Source organism: Rhinolophus sinicus, chromosome 4 (genome assembly GCF_057876585.1).
Source record: "Rhinolophus sinicus isolate RSI-liver-muscle chromosome 4, RSI-T2T, whole genome shotgun sequence".
NCBI lineage: Eukaryota > Metazoa > Chordata > Mammalia > Chiroptera > Rhinolophidae > Rhinolophus > Rhinolophus sinicus.
In genome coordinates, this window is record NC_142504.1 from 22,621,355 (window position 1) to 22,642,473 (window position 21,119).

The following is a 21,119-nucleotide window of genomic DNA, read 5'->3' on the forward strand; positions in this document are numbered from 1 at the left end:
CAATATAAGGAGACAGAAGTAATGCCGTGCCAGTTCTTGACATAATTTTAGAGGCCTGATGTAATCTATTTTGCTCTCTTACAACCCACCCACTATATAATGACCACGCTATCCTGGTGGAGAAAGATCATGTGGAGGAGAACTGAGATATCCCAGCCAATACCCAGCACCAAGGCCCCAGACCTATGAATGAGTCCATCCTGGATCCTTCTCCAGCACCAGTTGAATTACCCCACTTACCCCAAATGGAAGAGAGATGAGCTGCTTCATTCAGCCGTTCCCAAATTCCTGACCCACAGAATTGTGAGCAATAACATGGTGTTATTTGAAGACATTAAGTTTTAGAATGGTTTGTTATACAGCAATAGACAACGGAAAAAAAGTTGTGAAACAATACAGTTCTTGTTCTCCACACCTTAATCTGATTTAGCCATGTCATAGCACATTTATCTTTGGCTAGCCATTCAAAAATAAAGAATAGTAGTAAGTGGATTGTTTTAAAAGTTAGACTCTCATTGGTCTCATGTGTAAGGTATATTTCTTAACTTATTGCTATAATTTTTAGGCCTTGGGAATTTCTAGGGTTAGAATGTTATGTCTTTAGATTAAGATTCTGATATTTACTAAAATGAAAATATCTCAAACGACTATTATTAGTTGTTATTCCCCAGTATAAATGAGATGGTTGGATTTTCTACTTTGAGAGCCAGGTTTAGTAGGGGCAGGAGGACCTTAGTATCATAACTCGAACAGTCCCAGATCTTAGCAGCACCATTTGGTGAGCATGGGAAGTGAGTCAAGGTCAGATTATAGAACATCCCAGGGAGACCCAGAAATCAGAATTCACAGGACTGACACTTAAAGCCAATCAAGTGGTAACATCTGTTTTCATGTGATTATAGTCCTTTCAGAGAAGTTATCCAGCCAGTTAATCAGAGACCAGCCCTCTGGTGACTCAAGCATAGACAGTCAAACAGGGGTTCTATTCTACCAATGCCAAAGAGATACGGAATTCCAGTCAGGAGCCAATGTCACAGGAAAAAGCCACAGATGAACTCCTGGCAGTAGAGTTGATAGACACCCAATTCAGGACATAGTAGAGAGAAAGAAAAAAGGGCCAGGAAGGCAACAGTCCAGAAGACCAAAGACAAACATAATGAGATCTGAAAATCTGCCCAGGACCAGTGTTGGTTAGTTTTCTGCATATTCTTGTTATTATTCTACAGCAGTTAAAGATCACAGATTTTTATAAAGTTAAGAGAGAATAATTGCTAAGGAAATATTTGATAAAAGCGGAAGTTTTTTTTTTTTTTTTCTTTTACTTTTTAATCTTTTGTCAAGGTCTTGCGTTCTTTCAAGGAATAAAAGATGAGAGGTAGAAGAAATATGAAGTTGGGGTGAGGAGGGTCAGTGAGAACTTAAATCAAAACAACTTTTCTGGGGGTAGTTTTAAGCATTCTAATTTTTCTGAAGGCAAAGTGTAAATTGGTCTTCGTGTATTTAGGTTTATATTCATTGGCACATTTAACATTCCTTCATTTATTCATCCTTTCATTTATGTCGTAAGCCCATCAGTGGTAGCCATGGTCACAAATGGAAGTACTTAATTTCTATTTAACTTACTTCTGTTCACATACAGCATAAACAACACAGTGACCTCATTTCTTCCTCTTTGCAATCTGCCACAATTTACTTCTACATGAAACATTGTCTTTCTGTCACCATTAAGTGCTTCTTGTCCAGACCAGTTTAGTTTATTTTTCTCCTAAACAGATTATACAGCATCTGCTGAAACTCTGTTTCTTCTCCTCCTCTTCTTCCCCCTCTTCCTCCTCCTCCCCTATCCTCCTGGTTTAATTTTGGCTAGCCCAGTAAGTGCCCCATGCTAAAGAGCAATAAAGCACTTACAAAAAATTAAAAGCGTGCTGATATCCTCATATCCTTTGGCTATCACTGAAGAGACTGCATTACCAGTGTCTCAGTCTTTTCTCCCTTCATCCATACTACCTTCGTTTCTCTGTACCCCTACCCACCGTGGTCTATTTAGATATGCTTATGATCAAGACTTGGTGCCCTCCTGGGTAAGGCATTATACGGCAACGATGACCTCATTCAGACTCTAGTGGACCGCTCACCTCCTATATTTACTCTGTGTGGCTGGGTGGTAGCGGTAGTGATTGTGGTCATAATACTATGTTCAAATGGCCACATTCTTCTTCTCTTATTCCTCAGAAAACAGATATGACTTTGGATTCTCTGAGAGCATTTTCTTCTTAAAGCTTAGTTTTTTTCCTTCTTTAAATCTTGTTTTAGTGATGAGGTGCAGTTGAAATGCATAGGAATAGCTGCTGCCAATATCTTTCCTTGTAGGAATGTCAAATCTTCCTTTTCCAGCTATTGTTGTTCTTTGATAATTTGTATGTTCTTCCCTTCCACAGCTTATGAAGACTGCCCACCACCAATTCTAGATGGCTATTTGTTTTTTAAACAATTATTTCAGAGATTCATCTCTCCACATCCCTTATGCATAGAGGTAATTCCCTTCTTTTAGTTTCTGGAGTTCTGTGGTATCCCTCAATGGGATTGCACCCTTTAGTTCCTTGCTCAGAGCAGGGTTCAAAGCAACAATTTCAACTCTGCTTAAGCTGTGGTCGAGGACATGGTGGCTCGCAGAGATGATGTGTATTTAGAAATACCAGGGAGATAATTCCAGTCTCCATTTCTCTACCATCTTTTTTTATTTCTCCTAGCATTTAAACATTTTCCCCTTGTGTTTCCATCCTTAGAAATTAACAGAGAAACAAAACAGACTGTTTTCATAGATTTCTTATGCAATTTTTATACGGCATATTTACCATATTGCATGCATTTTGCTTTATATTGAATATAAAGAGAATTGGGGTGTAATTCTCTTTTAATTCAGTGTTTACTTCAGTCTGGTCCACACCGACATTAGAATTACCTAAGGAAGCCTATTAAAAATGCAGATTTCTGGGCCTACTCCAGATCTACTGAATCAAAATTTCTGTCAGGTGCTAGCAACATGGTTTCTAACATGTTATATAATAGATAAATAGTAATATTGTGAAAATACACATAAGAAATACTATATATAAACAATTGTACCCAAGTGGTTCTTATGAAAATTTAAAACTTTGGTAGCATTAATGATGTCAAATTGATCATTCAATCCTAAGGCTCAATATTCACCATTGCTTCCCTTTGTAGCTATACAGGAGACGCAAAGTGGACAATTGAGACAGCAGATAATTAATTTTGCAGGAAATATTAAGAAAATGAAAGATAATAATCTTGTCATGTGCTGATTAGTTTGAATTATCCACAGAGAGACCTCAAATTGGAGTGTCACCTTTCTTATGTATAAAAGTGAGTTAAAGATCAGAGGTTAGTAGACTGTACCATGTATGTAAGATACACAATGGCTAAAGAGGGATTAGAATTGATAGGCTGATAGAAACGGTGGGCTGGCCCATGGTAAACCAGTATTGTCTTTGACTCAAGTTTCAACAGACTTAAAGGATAAACCATTAAGCTCTTTATTAACATTTGTGAGCAACATCCTAACTAACCTCTAGAAATGCTTTTAAAACAATAAGTGTGGTTAGGGATGAGGGCGATGACTGACAGTGGTAATTATACTTAAATTAACAGTAGAAAAATGAACCCAACTGATCTAAAATTCTCTAATAATAATAATAATAATAATAAATCCCCAAGATAAATCTTCTAGGGTACACTGACATATAGAAACAAACAAACAAACAAACAGAAAAGGGAGTTTAAGCCTTTCTTCCATTTAATGGGCACTGCTATATGCATTAGAAAGTAAAGACATGCCAAAGTGAGGTTATAAAATTGGGGTATATACAGAGGGTGCCAAAAAAACGTATACACATTTTAAGAAAGGGATATACTGTATTAAAATTACGCTGATGGTAACCACTTTGAGCACCTCTTACAATTGCAGAAGTCAAACGTGACTTGTATTCATCTTTTGTTATTGGTATATATTGAGCATTACAATTTTAATACAGTTTTTTTCCCTTTCTTAAAATGTGTATACATTTTTTTTGTCATCCTCTGTATTTAACGAATCCATTCTTTAAACATTCACGGTACAATGGAATATGTTTTGTTATTCAGAAGATAATTAAAGGGTTTATTAAAAAATTATAGTGCTCTAAGCATCTAGTTATGGGACCTAAGTAAAGTTGAATGAACAGTGTTTTCTTTCATTAATCACATCAGTGTATTTCTACCAATGTGTAACTTCATCTGGAGATTACAGTCAACATGAAAATTGGAAGCTCTTCCTGAACAGGAAGCTGTATTAGTTTCCTATTGCTGTAACAGATTACCATAAATTTAGTGGCTTAAAACTGTGCAAGTCTATCATCTTATTGTTTTGGATGTCAGAAGATTGAAAATGGGTTGGCAGGGCTATGTTCTTCTAGAATTTCTAGGAGAAAGTCTGGTTCCTTGCCTTAGTCAGTTTTCAGCAGCTTCCTAAATTCCTTGGCTCCTAGGCCTGTATCAAACTAGAAGGCTTCCATCCTCACATTGCCTTCTCTAACTCTGACCTCCCTCTTCTAAGGAGCCTTGCAATTACACTGGACCCACCTGGAGAGAGACTACTCTCCCTATTTCCCAGGCTTTAACTTAATTATTGCTGTCCTTTTATACTGTCAGGTAACATAGTCACAGGCTTTTGTTGCTGCTGTCTCTGCATGAAAGTAAGTGAGGGCATTTTAAATACAGAAGATTAGCTCTTACTATTGAGAAAATTCGGGTTTCTTAAGTAATCAAACATGTGATTAAGATGCCATGAAACACAGAAAATTACTTTGATAAAACACAGAATCTTTGCTTTCTCAGCAGAAAAAATTACAGTATCTTATCAGGAGCAGACTGATAGTACAAGAAACTTTGTTCTTTTAGCAGATGAAAGAATATTAAGTTTAATACACTATTGGTATTAAAGCTTATTTAAAAAAAACACCCTTCTAACAAATACATTCAATCTTACCCAGCTTGATCATACATAAGATTTTCTTCTCAGGTTTCTTTTCACAAACCTACAACTTTTCTTATTCCTTTCAGTTTAACTCTTATTCTCTTATCCATTAAGAAATAACCAACTTATTTCAGGGCAAACCATTTTCTTTTAATTCCCTCAAAATGTATTTCCATACCTTATATTCATACCTTCTATTACTGAAAACATGTATTACTTCCTCCCATATTAATTGGAATTTTTTAACCCTTAGAAACCTTAATTTGTAGTGAAAACTAAAAAGTAAGTGATTATGAATTGTCTGTTACACCAGTGTTCTTTAGATTGATAAATGTATAAATACATTCTATAATTTCTAGAAATATGCTTTTTCGTAATATAGTATTTCAGTGAGGCACAAGGTTTTTTTACTAATAGACTTGTTTAGTTTCACTGTAATAAGAAGCCAAAAGTAATAGGAAGACACAAGTAGATAAACCTATGTTAAGTGATTAACATTTCATTATTTTATCTTATTTGGAAATTATCTGAATATTCAATGAATTGCCATCATTTAATTTAATTTAGCAAAACTTTAAAGTTTCAAGTTACCAAAGAGATTTAGGAGACCATTTTTAAATACACATGAAATATAATTATTGCGGAAAAGTTCACCGAAAAATTTTTTTATTTTGTTTACATCTATTTAATTCACATGCTTTTAACAATTATGTTTAGATTACTTATGAAAATTTCATCATACTGAGTTATTTGTCTTGCTGACAAATTTTGCAACAGAGATAACATGAATTCATTTGCCTAATAAGCCCAGGCAGAATAAAAGTATTATTATACTTAATGATAAAAATTCTAAAGACATGTGTTTTAATTAAACCAACAAACTTAATTAGCTTAATGCCAAATATTTCTCCAGATTACGTGAACTTGAAAAGCATTTGGTTAGTTTCTACTGCATTTTTGAGATTCTTTTTAAAAAATATATATAAGTGCTTGTTTAAACTAATTAAATGGAGCTCTTTTACAAATTAGCAATACCATTTGGAGGAAGAAAATACCACACAATACACATGAACATACGGATGGATGCAAACAGAGACCTCCTACCCTTTGTTTAAAAATTTTAGCCATGAGACGGGTAATAAATTTATCTGTTCAGATGGCCAAAACTTTTTTCTTATTAATATTTGTGAAGACAATTAAGATTTGTATTTGTCCTTAACAAGGCAACCTTGGAACCAGAACAGTTTGTACTTTCAAAAAATCCCTCCTTTTCTAATTTTTTTTTTTTTCCAGTCTTAGGAATTGGGGACGGTAAAGATAGGTGAGCTTTGAACTGCTTCTAGACTGAATTTCTGGTTTTGGAAAGATATGTAAGACAAGAACAATTGTCCTCAATTTCCCAAAGAATCTGTTTTAAGTGACATCGTAGGAGGAGGCCCCCTTTCCCATCTCAAATTCCTATCAAGTTCTGAATTTTAGCTCCCAATTTGGCCAAATTTTTGATCATAGAGTTATTAAATCCTTTCAAATACCTTGTCAAGTTTCAGCCAATAAATATTTCTGGCAGTATTAAATAATATCAAAGACTCAAATGGACTTAAAAGGGTGCAAAGGTTATTAACTTCCAGAGTCATTCCCTCTGACAGCCTGCATGTCCCAGGCGGTCAGAAAGCCAAGACAAAACCTTAGGACACAGGCAATCACTACCCCTGGGAAAGGAAGAAATCCATAACCAATTGGTCTGGAAAGGAAGGGACAATGTGAAATTTTATTTCCCTTTCTCACTGGGTTCAGGAGGTAATCCATTTACAAAAAAAGAAACAAACAAACAAAAAGAACTTTTGAGGATCTTCCCAGGGTTTAAGAAATTCTCTAATTATGGTCCTTACGAGTAGACTGGGAAGTAGACGATATTGGAGGACAATCAAATGTCTGTGAGGGGTAACGTCAACCTTATAGTCTTTTATTTTAGGTCCCTTTTATCTCTTTAATTTTTCATTAACCTTTTGCAACAAATCTTTCAATAAAGCTATTTTAGAATGTTTTTTGAAGCCTTACAGAGGCTCTTGCACACCAAATAAATATAGGTATCTTACTCTGTATATTTGATTCAGAAGCCCTTGCTTTTAAGTGCACTTTTAAATGATCTCATCTAATTGAGATGTTTCTCATAATTGCCATTGTAATTTTAGGCTATAATTTCTTGAGGTCTGGCAGCATTTTGGTAGGACCCAGCCGTAAATGGAATTGAACTCATACTGCTTTCTGGCCACACATTGGAGCTTCCAACCTGACAGTTACCAAGCCAAGTTCTTAGGACATGACATTTTTAGGTTTTCTTTAGTAATATTTGCCATTTTTTTCCTTTCCTGTTATTTCCACAAGTGTAGGACAACTGTACTTCCAATATCCTTTTTTTTTTTTAATACTATCTGTAAATGTCTAAAGAAAATAGGGAGGGGTGAGAGTGGACTTTGATTTTCATTCTAATTTTTTGTCCTTCCATCTAGTAAGGTTATCTTAAAGACTAGCTGTTATACTATGAGAGCTCTCTAAATTTTTTTTTCTTTCTTTTCAATTTAAAAGTTTTTCTAATTCAAAGTCTCCATCGTCTGGCCTCGATGAGTGGAACCTTAATAGTGATTCAAATCAATAAGAATGGATAAATGCAAGAGACATCCCCAAAGGAGAGTTCAAAAAGCTGTAACCCTCACAAGATAAAGATAACACCCAGAATTAGAAACAGCCATTCCAAAGCACAGGGAACCAGGTGTTCTCCCATTTCTGATTCCCTAGGCTCGCATCTATTGCCCACTCGGCTACCCAGCAGACATTCATTCTCTGACCGATGGAAAACACGAATGAGAGGTCCTGTTTTTACCATCTCTGGGAGGAAATGGATAGACACAGAAAACTCCCTTGAGAACTTGGCACCGCTGGACAGAGAGCAAAGTGCACCCCAGCAAGTGTACCATCTGGATGGTAGAGGCCAGAGAGAAAATATTCTCACTGGTCATAAACGCCAAGCTCTTAGTACATATAACAAGATGAAAGGAGCAACATCAGGCAGAGATAGAGAAAAATAGAATTAACAAACCCGTAAGTACTCATACCAAGTAACCAAGTGTTGCAAAGTACAAGAAAACAGTTTCACAAATATTTTCTCCTGCTAATCTAAATTTAGTAAAGAAGAATAAAAGGACTCTTAGCAGTCTGTACCACTCTGCTTCCACCAAACTCTGTAGGTAGAGATTCGAGAGTCTAACTTGGAAAGAATTCTTACCTTTTTTTGTTGTTGCTGGCTCATGTTAGTAGTTCCAGGATCTTCCTACTGCAGCAGCTCCAGGATGAACGGTGCCCAGCCATTGTAGTCTCCTCCTCACAGTATGTATGTGGGGACAGAGTCCCAGAGAACAGTTTCCAGGCTCTCGGCCTCACATGGAAAGGTGCTGGCTCGGTTATTAGATGGCCATCAGCTATAATCAGATGGCCATCCACTGTAGCTGGGTGGCCATCAGCTGTTACCGGTTAGCCATTAGCCACTGATACAACTGCTATGGCTACGTTGGTTGGTTGGTTGGTTGGTTGGTTGGTTGGTTGGTTGGGAAAGTAGCAGCCGGCGGATCATGTCATGTTGAGCCTCTTCCTGTATCTCCAACCCAGCTGCCAGTGAGACTAGAGTGGTATGAACTCCCCATCCGTGGCTCCCTTGGTGTTCCTGTGGGGACAGAGCCCCAGAAAGTAGTTTATAGGCTCTTGGCCTCACGTGGAAAGGTGCTGGCTCGGGTGGTGGATGGCCGTTTGCTGTGGCCGGTTAGCCGACTGGCCGCTGGTATAACTGCTGCGGCTACGGAGGAGAGCCTAGGACTGCCGAGGACTGCCGAGGACTGCCGAGGATTGCCGAGGATTGCCGAGAGTCGAGGAGAGCGGAGGAGAGCAGAGGAACAGAGTTGAGGAGAGTGGAGGAGAGTCGTCGGTCGGTTGGTTGGCAAAGGGGCGGACGGCAGGTCGCGCGTCCGGTGGGCCCAGCCTCCAGTGAGACCATGGTGGTGTGACTCCCCTACCTATGGCTCTGTGGGTGTTCCTTTTTGGCCACACCACATCCTGCGTTCTTGTGTGGGGAGCGGGAGCAGAGACCCCGCAGGCTGCCCCGCCTGACAAATGGCACAGCGAGCAGGGTCTCCCGCAGGACAGTTCCTTTTTGGCATCACCATATCCTGCGTTCTTATGCGGGGAGCAGGACCAGAGACCACGCATGACAATGTGTTTTCAAATGCCTGTTGCAGAGAAGATAGTCTCATGGCTATCATCTCTGCAACAATGTGGCTGCTATAATTTGGTATAAAGTAACATGGAAACTACATCTTTTACCCAAAGTATGCACGATTAGGAACTAATTATATCTATAGAAAAAGACACAGAAAAAAATGTTGCTTCTCATACTGTGATATACAAATGAACAGTCTGTCCCCATTTTTTCTATACACATCTATCTGTTAAACATTGTTAATATATAGTATATAACATCTAAAGATTCAAGTGAACACAGCAAAATTAATATATTTGCTCTAAGAAGAAAAATAAATCAACAGAATAAGATTCTGGCTAAAAAAACTCAAGGTTTAATGACATATGATGAGTATATAGCAATTAATATAATAAGACCTCTATTACTAGGCTTTTTTTCTCAAGACTAAAAAAATGAACACTAACTTTAACTCCACTTTAAATTTAAAAAGGGAGGTTTAAAATCAATATTAATAAATAAGTAATCGATTTGCCTTTCTGCCCCTCTAGATAGACTCACTTATTCATTTATACATCTGGTTAGTCAACAGATATTAATCGAATGCATAGTATAGGCCAGACACAGGTGTGGTAGCAGTGCTACAAATTCAAGTGTATTATGATGCCTACTTTTCTTTTTCAGTTAATAAAAGTTGTAGTTTGTTAATTTATTTACTTGAGAATGCTCATAAAATTACGTTACATTTTTCTGATCAGTAAACATCCCTTTGGAACTTCTGTGCACCAGAAACTGGGGATTTAAAATCAAAGAAAGAGGGATCCTGTCATCAAACAATTCTCAGTCAAATCATACTCTTATGACTGCTTCTCATCTCCAGACACCCAGGTTATCTTGTTTCCAGATAATATTATTTGAAGATGAGATTAGTAAATCTGAGATTAAATGGTTTACTGGTTATACTTGCTGATGTCTACTTTTGAGTTAAGAGTCAGTGATCTAACAATCTTCAGCTAGAGTGTAGCTAATTGTCAACTATAATAACAGCAACACAAGTGAAACTGAGAGTGCTTGCAATAATAAGTTCAAATAAAAATACAGAAGCAGAAAATTTATATTTTAATTTTGTATGCTTTAATCTAAACTGAGAAAAATGGGTAAAAATACTGAATTGGAATATTATAACCTGATGTTTTCAGTGCTTTAAAGATTCCTTTTATAAACTTTATATTAAGTATTGATGGGTGAAAATTAATAAATATGAATTAGCAAATTATTACACATACTTCAATTAACATTAATTTATTCAATCAGCAGTTCATTCAATAAATATTTATTAAGCTTCTGTTATATACTCAGAGCTGCGTACACACCCCACACCAAAAACAAACAAACAAAAAAAAAACAAACAAAACAAAAAAAACTAAGATCCCTGCTCTCATGGAGTTTACTTTCCAAGGAAGTAATACAATATGCTCTGACACTCTACATACTTCACTACCTTTTTCTGGTAAATATTGTCAGCAAGGAAAGTATTAAATAAGGGCCATATATGCTTCAGGCCTGGAATTCTTCAACTCTATACTTCCGTAGAAGGGTCTTTAGGCAACTCTGCGAGGAGGTGTGCAATCTTAACCAAGTTACTTAGACATTATAACCCTGCTTCCCTCTGTAAAAGGGAAACAGTAATAATTGGGTTCTCCCAGAGACTAAATGAGATAATGTGCGATTGTTTGGCAATTATTAGTATTATTGCTATGGCTCTGTGGTTTCAAAATGTACCTGCTCATTAGAATCACTTGGGGATCCTTAAAAAAACATCCGGAACCCCAGGCCACACACCAGACCAATAGAGCACCAATCTCTGACACTGGGACACAGGCTCAGAACGTTTGGAGCTCCCCAGGTGGTTTTCAAATTGCAGACAAATTTGGGAACCTCGGGAGTGTGGTTTATTGATGGTTCATGGTAACATTTGCCCATCCACCTTTCTTTACCCGAGGTGGAACCCGAAGCCACCTGAGTTTAATGGAAGATAATCGATGTGCCCATTTCTCTGTCTCATAGTGTGACTTGAATTCAAATCTCTTGCAAACCTCTTCAAGGGGAGAGGGATGGCAGGATGTCCTGACCTCTACCGCCTACTCACAGCTTCTAAGTTTAACGAGACCCTTAGATATATGAGGGCTGACACTTCCACCTGCAGCGCCTACTGGGCCTGCCAGTGGAGATGCGAAGAGCTGGGAAACAGCCCTCCCGGGGGCGCTGGGCTCTGTGCAGAGGCCGCAGACGCGCCAAGAGGAAAGATCGGAAGCCGTATAGTTCCCTGGGGACCCGCAACGGACTGGTCCGCTCCGCTTGGGTGGGCGCAGTTTGAGCGCTCTGCACCCCTGCCCTCCTCCTCCCTCCGCATCGCGACCCCGGGTGCCGGAGCAGCCGCAGGGCGCTTTGATCCGGAGCTGGAGGGGCCCGCCGCCCCGCCCGCCGCCATGGAGCCCGGGCCGCCTGGCTGCTCCGGGCCCGCAGAGCCGGGGCCTCGCTTGCGCCGCTTGTGCGGCGCGGACCAGGAGGCCTCGGCCGCCTTGCTCAGCCGAGCCGGGGCAGAGGCCGAGCTCCAGCGCTGCGTGCCGGCTGTGGCTGCAGTTTTGCCGGCGGGGGGGAGCGGGGAGAGGATGGGCGTCCCCACCCCGAAACAGTTCTGCCCCATCCTGGACAGGCCGCTCATCAGCTACACCCTGCAGGCCCTGGAGAGGTAATGCGGCTTCTGGCGCGCCCCGCGATCCCGGCCTCCAGCTCCCCGCCCTCCGTCCTGCCCGCCTGGGGCGGCCCGCGACACCTGCCCCGGTTGCTGCTCTCGCGCGGGCGCCTTCTCTCGGCGGACTGGGGGCCGACTTCACCCGCTCTGTCGCTGGAGCCTGGGCTCCATTCCCGCCAGTACTTCAGGGATGGGCAGCTCTGGCCCTTTAACAGATGGGCAGGAGGCTGGGCTGCCCCGCAGAGCCCTTTCCGTGCCCAGGCAGGAGACGTGGTGGGGAAAAGCCCGGCTCACGGTGAAGCTGGACAAAAGAGCGCACGTGTTGGGACAAGGGGCATTAGTTCTAACTGCAGCCCCTGTGGGGCCTAATGAGAAGAGAAACTCTCAGTCTCCCTGTCCCTGCTCGTCTCTTTTCTGTCTCTTCTCTCTCTCTACCCCCTCGCTTGCTCCCCCCTCATACTCTTACTTTTTTTCTCACCTTCTCATTCTTTCGCTTATTCTTACTCTCCTGTTCTCTCATTCTCGCTCCCGCCCCTCGTGCGCGCGCCTGCGCTCTTGCGCGCTCTCGTCCCCACCTCGTGCACTTGGATTATCAATTTTACTTGCATAGCCAGTTTCGTGGGCCCCATTCATTCTATCTATTCATACACAAACATTAACTGAGCATTTCATATGAAATACATTGCTGTTTACTACGTTATATTTGAAGGTGGACCGAGGAGCAGGATTTAATCCAAGCCTTTTAATGGTGGAAACGGATTTAAGAGTGCTAAATGCTGATGTTTAGGCCAACACATGCCTTATCTTGTTAGGAAAATGGACTGATGAGTTGGGGAAATGAAGGCGATAGAGGCAATGTGATAAGGACTAGGGGAGCTGTAGTGAGGGGCTAAGAAGATGAAAAGGAGGGGTATGTTATTTTACTAATTTTTATCTTGTTTTTAGCACCGAGTAATGGGATGGAACATGCGGTGAGCCTGGAGGGGTGGGTAGCAGGGGATACAAAGGTCCACATACGTGTTGATGAGGGCTTTAAACTTGAAGTTAAACTTCTTGGAGTTGTAGTATGTAAAACCTTGGATTGACGTGAACCGCTTGCATTTCTAGATGGCATCCTGAGCCTTTGCAGGAGGCTTTAAGGAAAAGGAAGCTAGTTAGGTTCTAGGAGTCGAAGGACCTGAGCATGTTATCCGGAAAAGAAACCTCCCCTTCCCCAGCGCTTTCACACACCCCAGAAGCCCAAGGGCCCAAGTTGCTTTGCGTATGGTTATTTTACCTTCTGAATATTGTCATTTGGAAAATGGAATTGTAAAGAACCCTGATCACCCTTGATTTGTGTAATCTGGCCTGTGGTTACATCTGAAACTCATACAAACATTGAAACAGTTCCAGGTGCTTCCTCTCTCCCTTCTGTCGTCTTCCATCTCTCTGGGTAGTTGGGGGCGGGGGTTCCTTGCAACCATTGTGTGAATCGTGTACCTACAATATTCTAATGTCATAGACGTGTGACAACATAGCTCATTTATGCAGGTAATCTTATGAAACACAATGGATCTTAGCCAGCATAGTCTTTGTCTATTTAGTAATTAGGTGTAGAGGAGTGTAGTCATTTTTGCATTTAACTTTCCTTCCTATGAAAACTTCTGTATTAATTTACAGTTTTGCATCTTAACTTCTGAGGCAACCTGAGATAGGTGGATACTGAAAAAAAAACCCACTTTTAAAGAAAAAGAATACTATTCTGCAAAGACCTTGTTTGTGGAAAATAAGATAACACTTGTTTTCTATTGTTACTTGACAGCAGTCATTAAAATCTTAATAGTCACTAATCGAAACTTCCATTTTGAAATATGTCAGGGCTCATTTTTGTCACTATATTACAACTCCTAAAGAACTTATGGAATATGATATTTTGGGTGTGTCTCAGGAAATTCCTGGAAACCTTTCATTACAGGTGTGTGTGCTTATGGGTGCTTCTTAGCTATTTGCCAAATGAAAGCCATTCTCTTTTGGTAATTGTTGGGATCTGTAGACTGCTGATAGTTTTCCTACAGCATGGTGCTGAAAGACCTAGGTTATTTCATCCAAAAAGATAAATTATGCAAGTTCAAGTAAGGAAAGGAAATGGAAGTATATAGCGTCTTGTAAAATTCTTACTTTTTTGCTCTTTGGAGAAATTACTTATTAAAGGGGAAGCACAGCTCTCAATGTCCCAAATAAAAGTTGTAATTGGATGTCACAACTGTCAGTCATCCACGTTATATTAAGAAGGTGTCAGTTCTCCTCGCCTTTTCTGAGCTGTGAGTATATGATATACAGAATTTGACTTCAAAGCTCATTTTATTTGCCTTTCATAGTTAGGATTTTCCTTGCTTAACCTTTTGCCAGGAAGGTTTGTGGAGTTGTGAGTAATCTTTTTCTTAGTTCTTTCTTGACTAAGAAATTAAAGATACTTGTTGAAAAATAGCTATTATGGGTTGATTTCTCTTTTGGAACTTTGAACCAATATACAAGAAACTAGTTAGGGCTTAGTAGAGAGAAAAAGAGTACCCCGGAAGCTTGGAGTACTCCCAAATTTCTGAACTGGGATAGGGAAATGTAAAGAAACATGATCGGTCTTGCTTTTAAACAATGTCGTTCAAACATATTTATTTCCACTCCTTCATTTACCCACCCAAAAGGACTAAAAAGGTATAGCCACACAAGGGAAAAATGAATGCAAAAGGAGGTAGAGCAGATAAAATATATCAATAAAACTGGAAGAAAGAAAGGCGTGCTAACCAATCAGATACAACAGGCCCAAGAAAGTGGAACCATCGGCCCTCAGGCAGAACAGTTGTGAAGAAGCAAGTTGATTGGTCATAGGACCTTGGAAAGGTTCAGGGTAATTCCGAAGGTGGGGTAGACAGAGAGCTGAAAGGACAACTGGTTGAAACCTTCAAAAGAACAGTTAGGTTCCTAGATCCCTGTCAGACCCCTAGAGAGGCTTCCTTCTGGCTCAGGAGCAGCACAGCCCCTGGCCAGTTGAAATGTTCTATGGCAATTGCAGAATTAATAGCCAGACTGCATTTTGCAAGGATGAGATCCTTAGCCTCTCAGGTAAACTCAAGGAACTTTCTTTACTTTTCAAACAATGTATTACATATGAAGCCCCTATTCGTCTATGAGTGAGAAGTTGGAGGAGACATTGAGAGAAAATCTAGCTTGTGAGTTGGGACTTCGGATTGTGTTTTTTTTGTTTTTTTTTTCTGTGTTCCTGCTGGCAGAATTGGAAAAATACAGTTTTCTAGTTTAGACAAGTTCTACTTGTGTGCCATTGCCATTTCTGAGATAACTGTTTTATCAGATTAAATAAGATTCAAAAGAATCTCTGAACTCTCACAAGTCTGCGATGTGTTGGCTAAAGGCTCTGTCTAGACAAATGGAGGCTGAAAGTATGTAAAAATTAGCTGTGTGGAGATATATTTATTACAATTAGCCATTATGTATATATATGTGTAGACATGTATAAGTATATATGCACATGTTTATATATGTTCATATACGTACTATTAAGATACACGACTTTGTAGTTCAGGTGTGTGCTTACGGGTTTAACTAAAAGAATCACGAATAACAACTAATTTCTAGTTCATATTGGGAACAAGGGCCTTCAGAAGTTGATGAAAGTTTCTAGGAGTTTGAAAGCTACGTTTTGGCCTTCTGGAAGGAATTGCAATATAGATTATTGAACCACAGATTATATAACCGGAATAGAGCTTTGGTTTTTCTCATTTTTACTAACAAGGAACTGAGGTCAAAGTTTATGAACCTCTTACCTAATATTACTTTATGATCTGAGTTTCTGAGAGGAAATGTTGCTCTAAGAAAAGAAATCATGTGAAAGTGGTATTGTTGGCAGGGGCATAAAGTTCTGACAGTGAAGTTGTAAAATCCACTCATAATTGATCACATACATCTAAATTTCACTGTTTCAACAATGTGTTTTCAGATCTGAAGTAGGAAGTAAAAATTCCTGCCATTAATCTAATTTCTGGTTTCAAATATCTAAGGGGAGAAAGTGTCATTAAGGAGAGTTAGACAACCTGAAATAGCTAAATAGATTAAAATGACAATCACAACAAAAGCAAGTTACAGATGCAAATTTTGGCCTTTCTTATGCAGATTCTTAGTGTTGGTGGTGGGCTGGGTGGGGTGTGAATTCCTCTGATAATAGATTTGAACAAAGTCTGGCACGGCCTTCTCCACAGTTCCTAATTTTTCTCCAGTTCTAGGTGGGGGACACTGCTTAAAATAACTTTTTCCTTGATATGGTACCATGCTCATCAAAAATCTTATTATAAATTGGCTTCCCATACAAATCTTTTATAGGTGGAAAATATGCTGTCCCACTAATGAAAAGCATTCTAGACCTTGTGGTGGTAAGGTATATTGAAATATTGGCATTCTAATTCATGTGTCAGTCCTTTTTTAGTTTGGTTAATGTGAATTAGTCTTCTTGAGTCTGATTAACTCTAGATGAATTTGAAAGAAAAAAAAATTTCTTTTGTCCATTCACATGTGTTTGTTGTGGAAACTGGATTTTGTGATTGAGATTGGGTTGCTTTCTTGTCTTATCACTTGGATAATCAACGGAAGTCCATTTTTAGTTAGTGTTTCAGACTTCTTGCTATGTTTTTCAATGTGTTAACTTATGGATTATATATAATTTTCTGTTTTCTCCTTGTTTTTCATTTTTTGTTTTCTTTTTCTGTCCAATGTTTCTGAAAACTACTGTAATTCTGTTTGAACAAGATAGAATAGAAATAAATACATAAATGTTAATCCAAATGAGCAATGCTGATTGCTTGAATTAAGCTGAAAATAGGAATGGACCAGGGAGGACAGGAGAAATATTTAGAGGACAGGAATTGACAGGTTTTAGCGATTAATTGGATTAGGGATTCAGAATTAGAAAGGCCTTTAGGATGCTTTTAGTTGAGTGATTGCTCAGATATAGGGATGCTCAGATAGTCTTAATGCTTTATCAGTAAAAGGGTCAAGTCTGAGTCAAGGGAAGGAATAGCCCTACTTTGTACAGAGAATACAATAGGACTATGTTTTGTACAGATCAGATTATTGCAGATTTGTGTTAAATTCCCAATTGCCCTTGTTGGGGCTCATTCAACACAAGAGATAAGACTAGGACTGGTGGGCTGGACTTGACAACTGGAAATCTTTATGGGCCATGGTAAGGAGACTTGACGTTGTGAAGACAATCAGAAGCTGACCCTTTTACACAAATTCAACATTTTTCTGCTAAGATATCATGGTGGGTACGGAGAAATGGCAATCTACATAATAAATTAGGGCAACAGTACAATCCAGAGGCCTAATTTTCATGAAGACCTTTTGAAGCAGTGGGCTGCCCCTATCCCTTGGGGCCAAGCTTTGTAAGAGCTCTTGAGAGGTGCTAACAGGACCTGATTTTCCATCTGTTTTTTTTTAGAAAACGTTTGTTTAAATCTTTCAACTGATCTTATTAAACTATCTGAGCAGAGTATTCCTGTACATATTTATGTTGTTCTGGGAGAAAATAACATCTGAGTTATTATACTTCTTCCACAAAATGTCTGTGTGGGTAACGGAGCATGAGGTTCGTTTTGTATTTGCCTGTGGAATGTGCTAGGCAGGAAACACTCAGGAGAATTGGATAAAATCCGGCTCCGGGGGGTTCAGTGTGGACTTGCCTTTAACTCAGGAGGTCAACCAGATCCATTTATTCAGCTAATATTTGTTTAGTAGGCACTGTGTGAGGTACTTAAGGTCTTTCTCACTTTCATGATTCTGCATTATTAAATTTTAATACTGTAAAAGGCTCTTAATTCTATAACTAGAAAAGAATGTGAATAAATCCTCTGAAATACAAACAGTACTCATAAAGCCTTGCAACTGCTGAGTATATGCTTGGTTGCTGAACAAAATAGCGTATTAAGCCCATTATCTCTTAAGAAGGGTCTAAAATGGTGTTTTCCAAACTTTTTTATTGTGACCTGTTACAAGAATTACACCTTACATCGTGACTCAATGACAAACATATACTTAAATATATAAAGACACACATATTTGAAATAATTTCATAAAAACAACCTATCCTTACGATTTGCTATGCGTTCTAGTTTTGCTATTAACTTCTATTTCATTTACTAAAAAAAATATTAGTCTAAACTTGCTAAATTGATTTTATGACACACTAATGGGTCCTGAAATATGCAGTTTGAAAGTCACTGGTTTGAAACACTTTTCCATGTCCAGCTTCATACAATGGTGTGAAATAGCCTAAGGTCACACGTTTATCTGTTTGTAATTATTTATATCTACTTTGACTGCTGTCTGTTTGATAGAACATAGATAATTATTTTATAGCTGTTTTAAAGCATTCCAGTAAAATTGTTATTTCCCTTTGAGAGTTCATTCATTAATTTATTAACTCATTGAACAGATATTTGAATGACTACTCTGTGTCAGGCAATGTCCCATCATTTCTCCCTCTTAATTCCATATTTTAACATTTAATTCAACATAATTTTGATCAAAAACCAGCAATGTTATATAGTTGCTTTTAACTTATTTTTCTGTTAAAATATAGTATGGAAAGCAATGGAAGTGAATAGCTTAGGGTAATAATTAAGCTCTTATTGAACAATCCTGCTCACTCATTTAGTTGAACATGTTTTTATAATTTCTCTATCTTAAAGAAAAAACAGTGTGATGTTGTATTAATAAACAACTGAAATATTTGATTACTTTAAGAAATTCTTTTCTATAAACAAACTCAAGAGCAATTTTTATTCCTTTCTAATTATTTAAGCTTTCTCTTCTCTGTTCATTTAAGATGTTTATTGACATATGGTCTTTGAGGTCAGGAATTCTGCCAGTCTTCATTCACTATTATATCACCCATGTCTAGCATAGTGCGTAGCAAATGCTGGATGCTTGATGTTTGTTGAATGACTAAATGAAGACATGAATGAAGGAATACGAACTTTTGCTTGAATTATAAGAAATTACAAGACATTTGACCTTTTTTTTTTTGACCACAAGTGAAGCCATATTATATGTTCAACACTAATGCCAAATGAAGTGCTGGAGGCACAATGATCCAGACATCATCTTTTCTCACCGGAATGTTATGACCTTTGTTTCAGAGATTGTGCTCGTGCATTCACAGAGGTTAACAATGTGAACTCCAAAGTCAGCCTGGAATCCACCCAGGTCCCTTCATTTCCTAACTGCTTGATCACAGGCAGCTCACTGCCTGTGTCCTCTGTAAAATGGAGATTATAACAGAGACTTCTCTCAGAGAGCTTGTGTATTAAGTGAGATAGTGCAGGATATCGCAGGCCAATGCTCCACACAGTGCATGGCACCTAGCAAACAACCCCTACATCTTAGTTGCTGCTTCTATTAATATTACTGAAAATTTAGTTGGTGCCAAGTCCTGGGGTGAAGTCTTTGCTTCCTATGAGTTAGCAGTCTACTGAGGGAGCTAGAAAATAAAACAGGATATAGTATGGTACTTGATAAGACTCTCTGGTGGTTAAGAGTCGGCTGGAAGCCAAGAGCAGTGATGCCTCGCCCAGAATGACAGGGAACGCTTCCTGGAGGAGGCCATATCTGAACTGAAATGTGAAGAAAGAGGACTCAGGCTGGAGTGGGTGGGGAAGGGGGAGTGAGAGGATAGTGTTGAAAGGCAAAGGAAGCAGCACAAGCAAAGAATGGGGGTGAGAGAGAATGTGGTCAGTAGAGTAAGAGGGGCATGCACAAGACTAAGTGATGCAGGGAGAAGTACGTGGAGCCAGGTCTTGAATGGCCCTGCTTAAGAGCCAGCAGGGGATGGTCTCAGGTTTGCACCTGAGAAAAATCATCTAGAAGTGGTGAGACTGGATTGTATTGGGATAAGATGAGACGAAGGAGACCAGCTAAGAGGCTGATTCATTAAATTATGGGAGAGCTGACTGCCTGAATCACAGCTGTGACGATGGAGACAGAACCTTGGGAAACCCCACATTTAGGGGACACTGAGGAACTGTCACTGTCGTTTCCTAAGGACTTAAGTACAGTAAAAATTCTAAACCATGTAAGTACAGCATAAGTTCCATCAATTGTTATATTTGCAATAAAAGGAGTGGAGGGTGAATGAGCTATAAAACAAAGAGCAACCCACACTTAGTCTTATTCCGGGTCCTTTTTATGGCCTGTACTGATTACTAATTTTATTCTTTGGTGTTCGGTGGATTATTGCATTGTCTTTATTTGTGATTAAAATTCCCCCAGGTGTCTGACATAACATAATCCTGGCCCTTTCGGAGCCTTAGGATCTAGAAATTAGAGTAAAGACTCAAACACCTTGAAACAAAACAATCAACAAAATCACTTTGCATAGGGAAGGCTGTTTTCATTCTTGATTTTTATAGCTAACCAGGATAATGAAAAGAGCTTTCTGTGTTTTCATAATCTTTGAAACTATACAGTGTTGTAAGACGTCATACTGCTACAGGTAGATAAGACAGACCAAAGTCATTTATTTATGCAAGAGATAATTATCTATTATTAGGTATTAGACGTAAAGCAAAGGGCAAAAGAGATTGTCCCTGCTTTCATGGAGTCTACATTCTCGAAGGTGGAATGTTATATTGCTATCATGAAAAATGGTAAAAGCATTTTTTCTTCCAGTGTTTTTTGGCATAAGATGGTAGGGTAGGAAAATAAAGTATAATGTGCATCTCAGATAGCTTTCTGATTTGTTTCTCATATTATGAGAGACAGCATAGAGTGTGTGAGGATTACAGGAGTTAGAACATTACTAATGCTTAAGACATCGCATTTAATTGATGTTAGCTATTTTTTTATAGTATGTGATAATTGACTTATTTTGTCAATTCACTGACTAATGTCGATGACCTATAATTTACCTCTAGAAGCTCCATCTGGTAGCCAGACTACCATCATTGTCTTTCCCAGACTTCAGCAGCAGCCTCCTACCTGGTCTTTCAGCATCCTTTCTCTCCCTACCCAATCTATTCTCCACCTTGCAGCCAGAG

General features: G+C 39.0%; 1 protein-coding gene across 2 annotated transcripts in view; it reads left to right on the forward strand.

Moving 5' to 3' along the window:
- The first annotated feature begins 11,173 nt into the window (after window positions 1-11,173).
- The window catches only part of CRPPA (CDP-L-ribitol pyrophosphorylase A), a 217,447-nt gene continuing 207,501 nt past the window's right edge, over window positions 11,174-21,119 (forward strand). The window contains exon 1 of one of the 2 annotated variants that reach the window (XM_074340804.2): window positions 11,174-12,033. In XM_074340804.2, the coding sequence (XP_074196905.2) occupies window positions 11,396-12,033 (638 nt within the window). In that variant the 5' untranslated portion in view covers window positions 11,174-11,395. The remainder of the gene's footprint in view (window positions 12,034-21,119) is intronic. The other variant, XM_019727133.3, reaches the window with a different exon arrangement.